The sequence below is a fragment of the Melanerpes formicivorus genome, unplaced genomic scaffold, assembly GCF_026170545.1.
Source record: "Melanerpes formicivorus ecotype bairdi unplaced genomic scaffold, bMelFor1.0.p_v2 SCAF_6, whole genome shotgun sequence".
NCBI lineage: Eukaryota > Metazoa > Chordata > Aves > Piciformes > Picidae > Melanerpes > Melanerpes formicivorus.
The window spans coordinates 5,562,639-5,577,528 of NW_027142358.1; the positions used below are offsets into that span (position 1 = coordinate 5,562,639).

General features: G+C 39.7%; 1 protein-coding gene across 3 annotated transcripts in view; it reads left to right on the plus strand.

The window, feature by feature from the left end:
* Nucleotides 1-14,890, plus strand: part of SORCS1 (sortilin related VPS10 domain containing receptor 1) — a 315,355-nt gene that overhangs the window by 262,156 nt on the left and 38,309 nt on the right. For all 3 annotated transcript variants that reach the window (XM_068139413.1, XM_068139410.1, XM_068139411.1), the window contains exons 16-18: nt 1,049-1,179; nt 9,724-9,837; nt 10,831-11,002. In XM_068139413.1, coding sequence (XP_067995514.1) covers nt 1,049-1,179; nt 9,724-9,837; nt 10,831-11,002 — 417 coding nt within the window. The remainder of the gene's footprint in view (nt 1-1,048; nt 1,180-9,723; nt 9,838-10,830; nt 11,003-14,890) is intronic.

Consider the following 14,890-nt stretch of genomic DNA (forward strand, 5'->3'; position numbering starts at 1 on the left):
AAGCAAAATACCCCTTAGTATCATTAAAGGTTGCCTTTCTGTATATATCTTGCTGGACAAGAATTTAATAATGAAGATGAAGTGAAAGGAGCTTTACTAAGACTAGCTGCTCCCACAAGGCACAACTACACATTAAAAATACTGATTATGACTTAGATTTTTAGATTCTGAAAATCACTACAGCTTCTTTGAAATTCAGTGAGCCAGAACATTTTACACCTGTTGCTATTCAGTCCCTTCTGATTCATGGGCAAATCAAAACCATGGACAGTTTCTCTTTCTGCAGCAATTTTAACAGCAAGAAAGGTAACAAGTAAGACCCCACTCTATTTTGTTTGTTTTACTTTCTTGTGCTTGCATAAGCAAAAATGCCAAGCATTTTGCCATATGGCTTTGAAGATGTTGGCTTTTGGAGCTTGCAGAACTATTTTTTAGGAAGGCTGCTGTGGACTCTTGCCTTTTAAGTTGCTTTCCATTGAGGTTCCCTAAATAGAAATATTTAGCAGCATGCTGAAGATAGGAGTGAAAACATCAAGTAAGTTTTAGCATTCTCATAACAAGTCAAACTGTAAAACTTGAATTTGTAATCCTTGGAAAGTAGTTACATGTACACATACACATATTACTAATTTCTACTGAATAAAATTATTGCCAAAGAGATCAGACCAGAGAAATAGACTTCTTCTGTGTCTTAGATTGTATAAGGAGCAGACTGTGTTTTCAGTTGCTGGGAAACCTGATCCATAAATGAAAAGTGGAGCTGGATCAATTGATCATTGGCTTTGGAGCAAATTCAGAATTGAGTCAAATGCATAAGGAACCTTAGATCATTTCTTAGCGAGTATTGGAAAAGCTGGTTTAGTTTTAGTTAAAGCTTCAGTGGCTTTAATTAGCTCCAGTGTACTGACATGGCATTTGACTTCCTATCCTCATTGCTTGAGTCACAGCTCCTGTTGCACAGGCTTGAAAAGTCTGGGTGATACAAATAGCCTGCTGGTTGTCAGAGAAAGCTTTTGTTTTGTTTTGTTTTGCTTTGTTTTATTTCCAGGGAGAAGCTTGCATCATGGGAGCAAAAAGGATCTACAGGAAGCGCAAGTCAGACAAGAAATGCATGCAAGGAAAATATGCTGGGGGCATGACTTCGGAGCCGTGCGTGTGCACAGAGGCAGACTTTGACTGGTAAACAAGGAGCACAAGAGCCATGTGCTCTCTATCACATCAGTGCAGGGCTACTAGAGATGCTGGAGGCTTAAAGAGAGTAGAAATTAGTAAACATGCAGGTAGCCACAGAGACTGCTCCCTGATAGTGCAAGTATGTCAAAAGAAGGAAAGGTAGAATAAATATCTGTAATCTGCTAAGGCTCCCACAAGATTGATTCTAGGCAGACCATTTTCACAGAATCCCACAGAATCACAGAATTTCAGGAGCTGGAAGGGACCTTGAAAGATCATCCAGTCCAACCCCCCTGCCAGAGCAGGTTCACCGACACCAGATTACACAGGAATGCATCCAGGAGAGTTTTGAATATCTCCAGAGAGGGAGACTCCACAGCCTCCCTGGGCAGCCTGTTCCAGTGCTCTGTCACCTCACAGTGATTTTTTTTCCCCTCATATTTACATGAAACTTCCTATGCCTTAACTTCCACCCATTGCCCCTTGTCCTGTCATTGGGCACCACCGAGAAGAGCCTGGCTCCATCTTCTCTGGACTCACCCTTTACATATTTATAAACATTGATGATTTTCCAGGTCACATCCAAGCTCTGTGCAGCATTGAGATAAAAGGTCTAATTAGCACATCTCACCTCAGCAGTGACTTGGGGTCACAGCGAAAGTAGTGTGTAAGACAAATATAGTGTGTCTAAAAAAACAAAATAAATTCTTCAGACATACACACACATATATATGTATACATGTATAAAAGTAAATATATTCTTTTGCAAACTAGGCCTCCAGCTTCTGGAAATCAAGGGTATAGGGAATTCCTGGATCATGTGATATATACAGACCATCATGTTTGATAGTTTCCAACAGACATTGCCTTCTTCTGAAGGCTTCTCTTCTCTGCAATATGCTGTGGAAAACAAGAGTCCATTGGTGACTTATGAAGGGTGTTGTAAAATGTTCAACTTCTAGCTTCACTTTAAGATTTGGATGATAGGTTGGACCCGATGATTTCAAAGGTCTCTTCCAACCTGGTCTGGTCTATTCCATTCCATTCCATTCCATTCCATTCCATTCCATTCCATTCCATTCCATTCCATTCCATTCCATTCCATTCCATTCCATTCCATTCCATTCCATTCCTGCTGACTTGTAGCAGTTTGCCCAGAAAAGGCAGGGAAAGACATTATTGAAATCTCTCCACCACCTATGTTCTCCAAGTCTGAAACAGTCTCAAGTATCTTAGAAGAGAGAAATGGTGGATCTTTGGCAGCACTGATAAACCACCTTTGTGCCTCACCCCTCTATATCTATGCCATGTTATTAATTAACTGTACACAGAATCTGTAACATGCACCCTGTAGAGGTTAGTCTTTTACTGCATGAATTTATTCCAGGACCATGGAAATTTACAGCATTTCCCTTCTCACTCTCCCATAACTACAGTCAGGGAGAAGATACATCAGTTTTGTGTGTAGTTCATCATTTAGATGTCAAAAGCTCCTGGATTTCAGTCATTAAACATATCTGTAGTAATGTAAAAAAGATAGCAGACAACAACAAACAAAACAAAAAATACCCCCACAAAAAACAAACAAACAAACAAAAAAACAACCCAACCAACCAAACAAAATCCCAACCCAAACCAAAATAAAACAAACCCCCAAAGGAATAAAAAGGCAAAAAAACCCACCCACAATCCATGAATAAGAATGAAGATTTTGACCCTCTTGTAGTGTGCAGTACAAAACTGCGCCAGGTTTATACCAAAGCTCAGGAAAACTGATGGAATAAACAGTGGTTAAATCCCTTACACTCATAAGGGATGCACACTCATGAAGCACTTCTGACAAAAATACGCTTTCTTCTCTTCCAGAACTTCTGTGTCTGTGAGAATGTGTTTTCATTTCATTAAAATTGATTGTGTGGTTTACTGCTATAAAACTTTGTTGGTAGGAACAGAACAAAAGTACCATGGTGACATTTGCTGGGGGAAACGTGTTTTTATTTCTTTAGCGTTCACTGTGAGGAAACTTTCTCCAAAATGTCTCAAGAAGAAAGCTTGAATGGTTGGGGATGTATGACAGACTCTCACAGTTCACACACCACCACCAGATCCCTCAAATCTGTTGGATGAGGCAGAATTAGGAAAAGTCATATCATTAAATGTAGCCTAAGAAAAGTACCTTTAAAAATACTACAGGTCTCTGTGTTAAGCTGACTGATAGAAAATCTTCCTGACCTAGGAGAGCCTTTCTCCTTCTGATGGAATCAGATTTGGTTTCAAGCAGACTGTCATGATCCTCTCCAGTTCTTTCTGAGCTCTTGTTATTCCTACAGTCCTCAGAACTGGATTTTCACTTTATTCATTTTAGCTTCCTTCCCCTCTGCCTCTGAGGAAAAAAAAACAACACTGAAACATTGCTTTAAGCATCCAGTTCAGAAATGTTTACCAGCAATATTCATTGCTTCTTTATCTATTTAATACAGTCAGGAGCATAGTTTTACATAGATGGACATAAAAGCTACAGGGAACCAAAGACAAAGTTTTACTGAAGAAGGAGAAAAGAGATGGCAAGAGAAAAAGCAATTTTGCTGGCTCTACTGAATTTCTTAGCCCAGTTTTATTGTGTTAAGAAAGGCAAATCTGCTGCTGTGCCATGGCTTTCAGTGTCTGCTTTGTTGAATACTGCATTAGGCTTTCCTGCTGATGCAACCTGCAAAAGCTGGTCCAAAGAGGCTTTTGGAGGAAAACTGGTGAATGAATTCTTTCTGTGGAAAAATGTCCTCCTTGGGGTCCTTCCTGCACAAGAAAGAAGCACTTTCATCATTCTCACTCATGACATTTCAGCGGTGCTTTTGAATTCTCTATTTCTCTTTTTTTGACCAGGCAGGGATCATAATTGAAGGACATGGAAGGGGACATGTATGCTCCAGGCAGGGAGAAGCCCCATATCTATCTGCATTTGATTTTGCAATCTTTTGGTCAGCTTTTCAATGCTTGCAGAACCCAGACATATATAGAATTAAAGAAAACAACATCCCCTGTCCCATTCAGAGTAAGGCTTTCTTTGCTCTTTAAACACTGAGTGTGTATGGGGAAGGTTTTATTATCTAAGCTTGTCAGAGCTTGGAGTGAAAAATTGTATCTGTGCGGTCAGGTAAAGTGGGTGGAAAAGAAAGGTTATTGTTGTTAATACTGTGAATGCTTTTTTTTTATCAGTTCAGTGGAAATAAATGTGAGTTATAGAAGACATAAAGATTTTATAATGTTGGTTTTTTTTTTTCTCTTGGTAATATCAAAGGACTCCAGGTTCATTTCAAATCTGTATTCAGCCCACGGTAGTTCTTTCTCAGAGAAAGGGCACATTTGTTTATTGTTTTACAAAGCAACAAAACTGAGTGACATTAGAAATTACTGTAGTTTCTCTAGCCTTCGGAGTCTGTACTCTCCTGACAGGAGACATCTCTTATCATGGACTAGAACCAAACGTAGCTGGGGACCAGTCTGAAGCGGCAGGCGTTTGTTCTCCGTGCAGGGGCTGAGGCTCACAGCCAGAGGGCAATAGTGCTTCAGGAATAGGGCTGAGTGAAAACGTGCTCAAGCCCTCGGCAAGTCTGTCCTAGCAACGGCCTGGAAACGAGAGTGTCCTTATTCATTTAATTGATTTGGGTAAATGGATGACACCGTTACTTGTGTGTTATTAAAGCATTAATTTACCCGGTTTCCTTACGTTGTGTTCCTTCCTGCCATTGGAGCATTATTACGGCAATATCTCTGAGGCAGAAACACCTTCTAGACACAGATGGAAATCTTTGGTGGTGTTCATCCTTCAGCTACCTGTCTACCTGGTCCTTTAATAGAATCTTTGAGTAGAGTGTCTCACTGTCAGTCCTCACTTTGAACCTACTATCATTAATACTGAGGGCTTTTTCTGTCAGTGTCCCTGTATCACAGATCTTTGTGAGAGGCATGAGTCTGCTGATACTGATGCTCGTGGCTTTGGATTGCTAGACAGGAACAAAGGAGCCTTAGTGTAATTGAGAATCAGGTCTATTTATTTCACTGATGATAGCAGAAAGGATTTGGCTAGCTCTGTATTCTATTGTCTGGCACTTAAATCACAGCCCCGCCTGCTAGATTTAGTTCCTATGCTAAAATGTCAGAATTCTGTGTCATGAGAAACTGTGCTGACAAACCATGGGGAGCCAGGAGGCAGATACTCAATGTGATTAGAGTCTGTTGGCTTCTTGTGCTCCCACTCATCAGTTCAGACTGTCATGCAGGTGCCAGTTCTGAAACACACATACATTTTCCCTTTAGTTAACTCACCCTTAGGTTAACTAGCTTTGCTTTATCGTTGAGCTAGGCTTGGTTAACTAAAGAATAGCAGTTTTTAATTCATTTTTAGTACATGTTGAATGCTTGTGGAAAATGCTGATTCATTACCTGAAGTCTATGAGACATCTCTACATCTTTAGGGGCCTAGATAGTTACCAGGCATAGATTTACTGGATGCATTTTCAGGATTTTAGTTTCCCTGTTAACATAAGCTGGTATAGTTTGATTTTAAATACTGTGATGCAGTAATAATTACCAGCTGAATCCATCCTTCTATGAGATAAATCCCATGTCACATCCTAGGAAGCAAGAACAGGTCCTCTTTAACACAAATCTACATTTACATCATAGTTCAATATTGGACAATGATATTCCATCAATAAAAAGGTGGTAAAACTTCTCCACAGGAGGTTTGGGTTGTTTTTTTTCCCCACAAGGGCTTTTTGAAAATTAAGGACAAAGGTGACCATAATTACAGATAACCTCAATTCCACCCCCTTAAGTGTCCGAACAGTTTGCAAAGTAGCATTTCCACTTTCTGGCATAGTTGAATATAATGTGAAGCTACCAGTGTTAAGGAAGTCCTGTGTTTACATGTTGATTTGTAGAAGATCTGAGCATGGCAAAGATTCATCTGACTTTACTGCTTATTTCTATACCTTAAAACAGTAGGAATTTAATAATTTCATGTAGATTTACAGTTCTTCCATACCAGTATGTTTGTAAGGTCTGTATTCAAACTGCAAACTTCCTTAAGGGATTTCTTTTTGTTTGATTATTACCCATACTGCAGATAATCTTAGACAAGGGAACTTGCCAGAATCTTTGAGCAGGGATACAGAACTTCTGGGATGAATTTGGATGTATCTGTAATTACAGAGAAGGGCTTGCAACCCTACCTGATCAAGACAAATAGGATTCCAGTTTAAACCAATAAAAGTGGCCAGCACAGAAGCATCGTGAGTGAGAGCCACAAGATAGGCTGCTTCACACTGATGAAACAATCACTGCTCCTAAATGCTTCACTCTTTTATTTTTTCCTTTTTTTTAAGTACATGATCTATTTTACCTGGGTTCCTTTCAGGCAGGAGCAAAATATCATCAATATATGCAAATTCCAGTTCTCAGTAACCAGGCAATGACTCGACGAGCTGATTGCAGTCTAAAGCTGATGCCTTCCCTGTCTCCAGATTTTGCTACTGGCTCGTGCTATGGCAATCCAATTGATGCTAATGCTTGTTGATTGCTACAAAGCCTGTTGTGCCAAATTGTAGGCAGCAATTTATTGTCAGCATCAGTGTTCTGCGTGCACCAGCCTGTAGCCAAGGAATTCATTAGATTCCAGAGCTGTGGAGGTGAACGAGTGGCTGGTGCATCTGTAGAGAGATGTGGAACAGCAATTCATGTCATTTACTGGGATGGTATTTCTGTAGGGCCTTAATGAGCCAGGCCATTTTCAAGGCTGAAAACAACACTGAAACTTCTGTGCTTTGAACTATTTCTGCTGTGGAAAATCCTATGACTTCATTCTCTTGGCTTTGGGAAATATGCTCCAAGTATAGGCAAACCTAGCTAAGTCAGGCTTGGCTAGTCCAGATGTATGGGTAGTAACAGGATTCAAAATTATGGCACATGTCTAGACTCATGTATAGTAAGAAATCCCAGACTGATAACACTGCATCAAATTGGACTGTGGGCAGCAGTCCCCTCTGAGGGAGATTTCACTGTATTGTTTTGTTTTCACCTAACTGATTACAGAACACTGTGTGTGTACAGTGTTACAGCTTTTTAATTAGAGTGACACATGATAACTGAGGAATACAGCACTGCAGAGTGTTGACAAATGAATTACTAAAATACAGGAGTCCCACTTGCATGTAAATATTTGTTTTCTCCAAGCAAATCAGAATGGTGTTATTCTTCATTATAAAGTGTATTCTGCAGCTATAGCATTCCTAGTCCAACAAGGATGATTAGAGAAGCACATGGCAGTGGGAGAATAGGCTGGCTTATGCTTCCAAAGCAATTAAGCACTATCCAGTCACTAGCATCTGAGTAAATAGACTGATGAAAATTCAATCAAAAAAAATGAGGAAAAGACCATTTAGGTCATCTGCTTCATTGCTGTTTCCTAGAGTATGTTCTCAATTACTTATTGTAGATGTCCCAAGTACCACAGCTGCCAAAATGTTCCTTTGGAACAGTTGTACAGTCTAATGGACATTTAGGAGTTTTCCCAAGTGATATGCAGCTTTAACTTTCTTTTGCTTATTGTCACCTTTTTAATTTCTCCTTTTTTAGATTACCTTAAAACATTACTTTATTGGTTCAGAAGGAAAAGTTGCAGGCAGTACTAAAAAGGGGTGACAAAATTCTTCTCAGTGTTTTACTTTGGATAACAAGTATAAGAAATGTAACAAAAAAACTGTCAAATATTCTGTCATTTTCCCCTTCATCTCATATCTTAGATCAGTACCAGACTTCTTAAAATTTAATAGTGATACATCAAGATTTTGGTTTAGGCCATCATACTGTGGTCCAGAAAGAAAAGGACTGGTCTTAGACACCTAGGTCTGTCCAGTATGTGGCATTTGAATGCCTTGTCTTCCCAGTTGCCTCATGCATCGGCATACACACACGTGGCAGGTCTTACAAGCAGGTCCAGACCTATATGGCTTTACACCAGTATTCATTCCTTCAGACTTCTTGGTCTCTCCAGTAACCAATTCATGGACCTAGTATCCACCCCAGACTTATGACCACATCAGCACCTAAATTTCAGTTCTTTTGTTCTACTCACTGACTTGTCTGGCTTGGTGCTTACCTGTGCAGTATGCACACACTTCAGTTAGTCTTCTTGCTGACAGTGTGGGTAAGTGGACCACTGTGATTCATTGTCTGAGTCCAGTTACAGACTTAGACCACCACACACATGCACACAGAATAGATAGCCACTCACCCATGAAAAAAGAAGTGGAGGTGCCAGATACCATGCCTGGCATGGCATGACAACCCCCATACCCCTGTGTGCAGTAATCCTTCTCAGTGATCTGCAAAGTGATCTAGGGAGTGCACTCCCATTTATGATCTCACCCTCACCATGGGCTGATGGCTGTAACGCAACAGCCCTGGGAGGAGCTGGAGCAGAGGACCCACTGACTCCAATCCTCTTCCTCCTGTTTTAATCACTGTTTCTTTAATGTATACAGGAATGAGTCTTTAATCACCCAATCTAATGCTGCCTTAATACCCTTTTCTTAGAGTATCTGGCTGTTTGAGACCAAGACATTAAAGATAATGAGGGGGAAAAAAAAAAAACTGGAATGTTGCTGGTGGACTCTGTATAGCAGTTCTCAGAAGTGACATCCCATTAACTTCTCCATTATGGGCTATGGAGAAAGTTTAATAAAAGGAATAAGAATGATTTTCCAACACAACATTACTCATTACTCAATGGCTGGAGAGTAATTCAACGTGTGAGTGGAATCCTGATTAGAGAGGATTTTTGTTTGTTTGTTTGTTCCACAATAACAATTTTTATAGAATCTTTGCATACCTGGAATCAAGAACAATTTGAACTGTTGTTTGGTGGAACCAAAGCAAATTTGGTCATAGCTAAACCCAAACTGGACTAAAAGATTACAGTTTGACTCATTTTTTTCTAGCACACAGTTTTTATTAGCATTTCTTCTTCCAAGCAAAAGCAGAATTGAAGATCACAACCTTGTTTTCCAATGCCTAATACACTGTTAGTGCCTTTGGCAGCAAACTCTCTCAGGGCTGTAAATTTTCCTCTGCAGCTCATGTGGTACGGTTTCCAAACACAATTAACTGTTTAGCACTTCAGTTTTCTAAGGTATGACTGAGACAGCTGTGATTGAACTTATCTTGGATCTTTAGCTCGCTTTGTATTTGCGTGTAGAGCTGAACCCAGAAAGCACTGTTAGGCTGTGGAGAGAGAACACTTAATGCAATAACTCATATATTATCTGGTCTGGTTATGCATGTTTATACTGGGATGTAAGCAAGATAATTCTACCCCCAAATAAAAGATTAAATGGGACGAAGAATCTGTTCTATCAATAAAAAGACAATTCCTAGTAAACAGATTGAGGAAAGTAAAAACTTGTATCAACAGTAGAGAGCATGAGCTAATGCCTGCATTTGTTCTTTTGTTGTTTGTTTTTTATGTGGTGATTTCTTTTAACTCTGAAACAGTGACTATGGATATGAACGACACAGCAATGGGCAGTGTTTGCCAGCATTTTGGTATAACCCATCTTCCTTGTCAAAAGATTGTAGCCTTGGCCAGAGTTATCTCAACAGCACTGGGTAAGTGGCACACCGGACTTCATTTAACTAGAGCACGCATATGGATTTTAACCCAATGACAACTACAGATTGCATTTACTAAAGGGGTCTCAAAGATGGCTGAAGCCCTTGGGACGTTATCTTCACTGATTTTGGCAGAGTCCATGCCCTGGCACTCCAGACCTTCTTTGTGCATGGTACCTTTCTCTGAAAAATGATGCCTTACAGAAACTGGGGGCCAAAACCATATTGGAAAGACCAAACCCTTAAAGTCTCTGAAAAGACTTCTCTTAAAATCACATGGTTTGGGTGAAGAAGAAACAGTGGCAAATAAATTAGAGGGTAAATTTACATATATGTGAATTGAAGTAATAAATGAGCAGCTAGCCTGAATGTTGATTATTCTTTGTTCCTCTTGCAAGTCACTGGAAGATGTAGTTTTAAGTTAAGATGCTGATCTCAAACTTTATTTTGTGGTGATTAAAGCAAATGAAAGAACCCAAGCTGTCTTTTGTTGTTTTGTACACTCAAAGATGGGGAAAATTTGGGTTTTTTTCTTCAACTCTCTTATTTTTGTGGCTCTTAAGGGTTGCACCTTTAGAGAGAGTTGCCTCACAACTGATAAGAAGGGGAGAGCATGTGAAAAAAAGCTTTGAACTGTGCCTAACAGTATAGTAATTGAATACAATCCATACTGTATGTGGATGTAATTTGTTTATAACTTTGCAGTTATTTCACATGTACCATAGATCATCATATAATTTTGTGGTTTAGACATATTTGTTTTTAGTGTGTGGCTTATAGATGTGCCCTGCAGGAAAATATTATGCTCAGTTAGCAACAGCATTAACTATTTGTACATTTGGCACACGAGGAACGCCAGGCTGAGATAAAGACTGAAATGTCTTTGTGAATCTGTTTTCTTCCAACCTCCTTAGCCTGAAGAACCTCAAAAATGCCTCCCTGTTCCCAGTTATGCTCCCTGTCAGTATCCTCCACCCTTTCTGTTTTCAGATACCGTAAAGTTGTTTCTAATAACTGCACGGACGGTGTGAGGGAACGGTACACAGCAAAACCACAGCAGTGTCCTGGCAAAGCCCCCCAGGGCCTTCGCATAATCACAGCTGATGGCAAACTGACAGCTGAGCAAGGACACAATGTCACTTTCCTGGTGCAGCTGGAAGAGGTAAGCTCTATTTTTATGTTGCATCCCAGACCTCATGGGTGTATTTGAATCTGATTCATGCCAGACAAAAAGTTTGCAAAGCGGTGAAGAGGTGAACCAAGGGAGTGTGAGATAAAGTCAGTCAGTTCCACAGTGTAGTTTGGTGGAGGTTGCTCTAAAATGTAATGAGTGATGTATGGAGTTCATGAGACTTAATGGTATTGCAGTACACAGAGTAATAGCTGGGAGAAGGTGATAAAAACTGGGAACTTGTTTGGTTTGGGAATTTCACAGTAGACCTGGAGAGGGCAGGTTTGAATCCTGAGCCCCACCCTTAACTACTCTTTGACTTCCCTGCTGTGTTTGAAACTGAATTTCCATTTTTACCTACCACTGACTTTCGACTAGGCATGGCTTAAAGTGCATTTGCAGACTTGTCCCCATTGCATAAGTTGGTAAGTTTAGACATTGGTGGATGTCAGCAGCAGCATTATTCATGTCTGAATTCCTAGACAAAAATGTTTAAAATCTTTTTTCCTATTTTTTTCTTCTCAGTAATTCTTTATCAACGTTTAATTTCAGGTTTCTAAATCATAGCATTCATGAAGTAACTATTTTCTCTTTTTCCATAATCCAATTTGATTTTTTTTTAAACTTCTACACTTTTTTCCCATAGAGCTGGCCAATAAATCCTAAACTAATTATGTTTTTACACTAAAGAACCATGTACATCCCTTTACAGCTTAGAGTATTCATGGAAATTACTTCTAACACTCTCCTTAGTAAATGTCATTGGCAGTAAGGAAGAGAAATGAGTATGACCTCTAGAGCTGAGTTGCATAGGAACGTGGTGGGATTTTTACATCTTTATTATTGATGCTTTCCCCAGCAAACAGGTGTCCTGATTTGTAAAGGCAATAACATACAATAAATCATATCTCACCTGAAGCAGTTTTTTGACTTGAATGCTCATTTTCTCTAAAATGTGGTCACTTCATTTCAGCTGTGACAATCATACAACGTTGCTACTGTGGATGCTGTTGTAAGAGTATAGACATATAATTTCTTCTTGATAAATTCTTGATTTCTGTGTTTAATAATGACAAATGAAGGTCCAAACCAAGATAAAAGTCTCCAAGCACTTCAAAATAAAGTAAAATTTAAAATGAGTGAAAGTGTTCATTGTATCACCTTTAGAGAAGGAGATGAGTGTTCTGAGAGGTCAGTCACAAAACCATCAAAGAATTCTGCCAGTAGTCATAAGGACAGACAATCACCCTCAGCGTGGAAAATTCAGGACAAATATCCTGCTTTTCCTTCTGTGAGTGTTTCAGTTCACATGTTCTGTAAGAATGCCCTGGCCACTGTTATTCTGTGAAGTATTGTCTTTTCTGATGATCCTGATCGGTTTTTTTTAGGTAGCCCAGCTTCAGTGTTCACCAGATTCTGGAAGCAATACCTTCTCCATTAGGCAATCCTGTCTTTCTCATGCTGTATATCAGGGAGTGCATAAAGTATGTTTTGATGAATGTGAATGAGTTTCTGAGGAGATCTAAATGGGGCCCTTGTTTCAGTATATTTAATAAGGAAGAGGTTAGGAATGCTCTGAGGGCTGAAACAAATATTGATCAACCTCCAGCCTTTCTGATTACTTTCCTGGCTAGATGAATCTTGATGTCCTGCTCCTAGATTTCTCAATATAGAGTTTACAGAGCTGATGAGACAAGTTACAAGAGCTCATTTGAGATTTATACTCCTATGATCTTTCTAGGGCTTCTTGCTCCATCTAAGAACCCACCTGGGTCAGAAAAGAACAAACCTCAATGGCAGGCTCACTGGAGGCCCTGAAGAGTCTCTGAATCTCTGTAGTAGAGGAAATTACTAAGTGGGTAGGGTAAGGCAACTAGTAGCAGTGAAAAACTGTTTTCACTCAGGTGCAAGAAGCACAGCATAGGGATTTCTTTTAGGGCCTGCTTATGCCTATGGTGAGGCTGAGGGCTGGGATTGTGTCATTCTGACAATAACACAATATCACTAAAAGATGTCTGAAGAGAAACAGAGACAAAGTATTCAGAAGTGTTCTGATATTGAGGGAGATGCAAAAGGGAAACAATCAGGGAAGCTCATGTGAGTGGAAAAGGGGCAGGCACCAAAACCTGCAGTGAGTAGAGTATTGATGATTTCTGAAAGCTGGGATTCTGATCCATTTTCTCTAACCCTGGCTCACATTAAGTTCTACTGTAAAGCATTTATATCTGGCAGCATATAAATATCATTAGAAGCAAAAGTAGCTAACAGCTTGTATTCAAATTAACCAAATGCAAGAATGCTTTTCTCTCATCTTTCAGGATTTCCCTGTGGCTTCTTAAAACCCACTTGTTAAGTCACCTTGCACTAAATATCTTTGATCTTGTTATTGCAAAGGTTTGTCCAGGTTAGTTCTCCTATTAGTCTGGTATAATCATCATGATATTTTTACTAGGTGACAACAGCCGGGAGTCATTAATATTTCCTTTTTCTAATTAGCATCTCTCCCATTGTATGAAGCATTATGGAAATGTTTAATAAGCAAAGCACCATAATTAAGCTGGTAATTTTGCTCTTAAATTTCCATTGAGCAAAGCAGAATAGCAACAGCAACTAAATGGCAGCACAGGAAAAAAATAATTGTTCCTAAAAGCAAATTTTTCCCCATTGCCTTAAAATACTGATGGTTTAAATCTTAGTCCTTTGCCCTGGCCTGGATATTTGCATAGAACCAAAGCTGGTACCTTTCGCACTGCAGCGTTCAACCGCAGTTGTTTCTGAGTCTAAACAACATGAAACTTTATTCCTGCACAGCAGCAGCAGAAAACCAAACCCAAAATTTACAAAGCCAGTTTTCCTGCTGAACTCCTTCAGCCAAATGTCATTGATGTATTTTGCTGCTCTGCTGTAGAAAATCGAGGAATTTTATTAAGTGGGTGTTGTTTCTGCCTGCCTTCCTCGTTACATGGTCATGTAGGTCTCTTGCTTGTCACAAACTCAATTGTTATTTGTGTGTTTGAGTTATTTGTATAAGCATCAGACACTTGTGCTTGCTGTACTGCTTCAGCAGAGATACTGAAAGCTGCAGCCTCCAGAACAATGCTATTCAACACAATAGCTTTCAAACTTGTTTCATCTGATTGCTCATACATCTTTGCTGAGGAAATGGACAGTAAAGACATTCAGGGCAAACAAGTTCAGGGCTTTGGCTGTTTCATTACAGACAATTCACAGAGAACCTGCCTCTTTTAATTTATTTTTTTGTCTTGATAAAATGACAGCCAACCATCTTTGACATTCCAGGTCTGCCTCAGTTCTCACTTGACAAAGTCACTCCACTGGGAGCTGATTTTGGTGTGCTTTCAACTACTTACTGCTGCTGTATCACATCTGGATTAGACTAATGTGTGAGGAAAGCTCAGTTGTTCCTACAGCTCAGTCCATGGGCTAGAATTCAGGCAATTTGAACTCATTCCTGAGCAGCACTCAGCTCCTTCTGCATGACCTTGAGTAAGAAACTTAATCTTCCTGCTTTTTTTATTCCTTCATTTGAAAATACAGCTGTGCTTTCTCCCCCATGCCCTCCATGCCTTTCACTTACGTGCTGAATGCTCATAAGGCCGGAGAACTCTCTTGCCATGTGAATATACAAACTGAGCCTTAGATTTCCTAAAGACCAGTTTAGTTTTCTGTAATGACAATGTTAATAAATGCCTGTACAAGGTAGGTTGTGTCTCAAGTGCATTTAATGAGCTTGGGGACACAGCTAGGGGGACATTTCCCAGCTCAGCACTGTCATTAGTGCAATTCAGAATTCAGCTCAGGTGAAGTCTCTGGAGATGATCTTAGCATTAGGATTATTTTGATTGTTGATCTACTCAA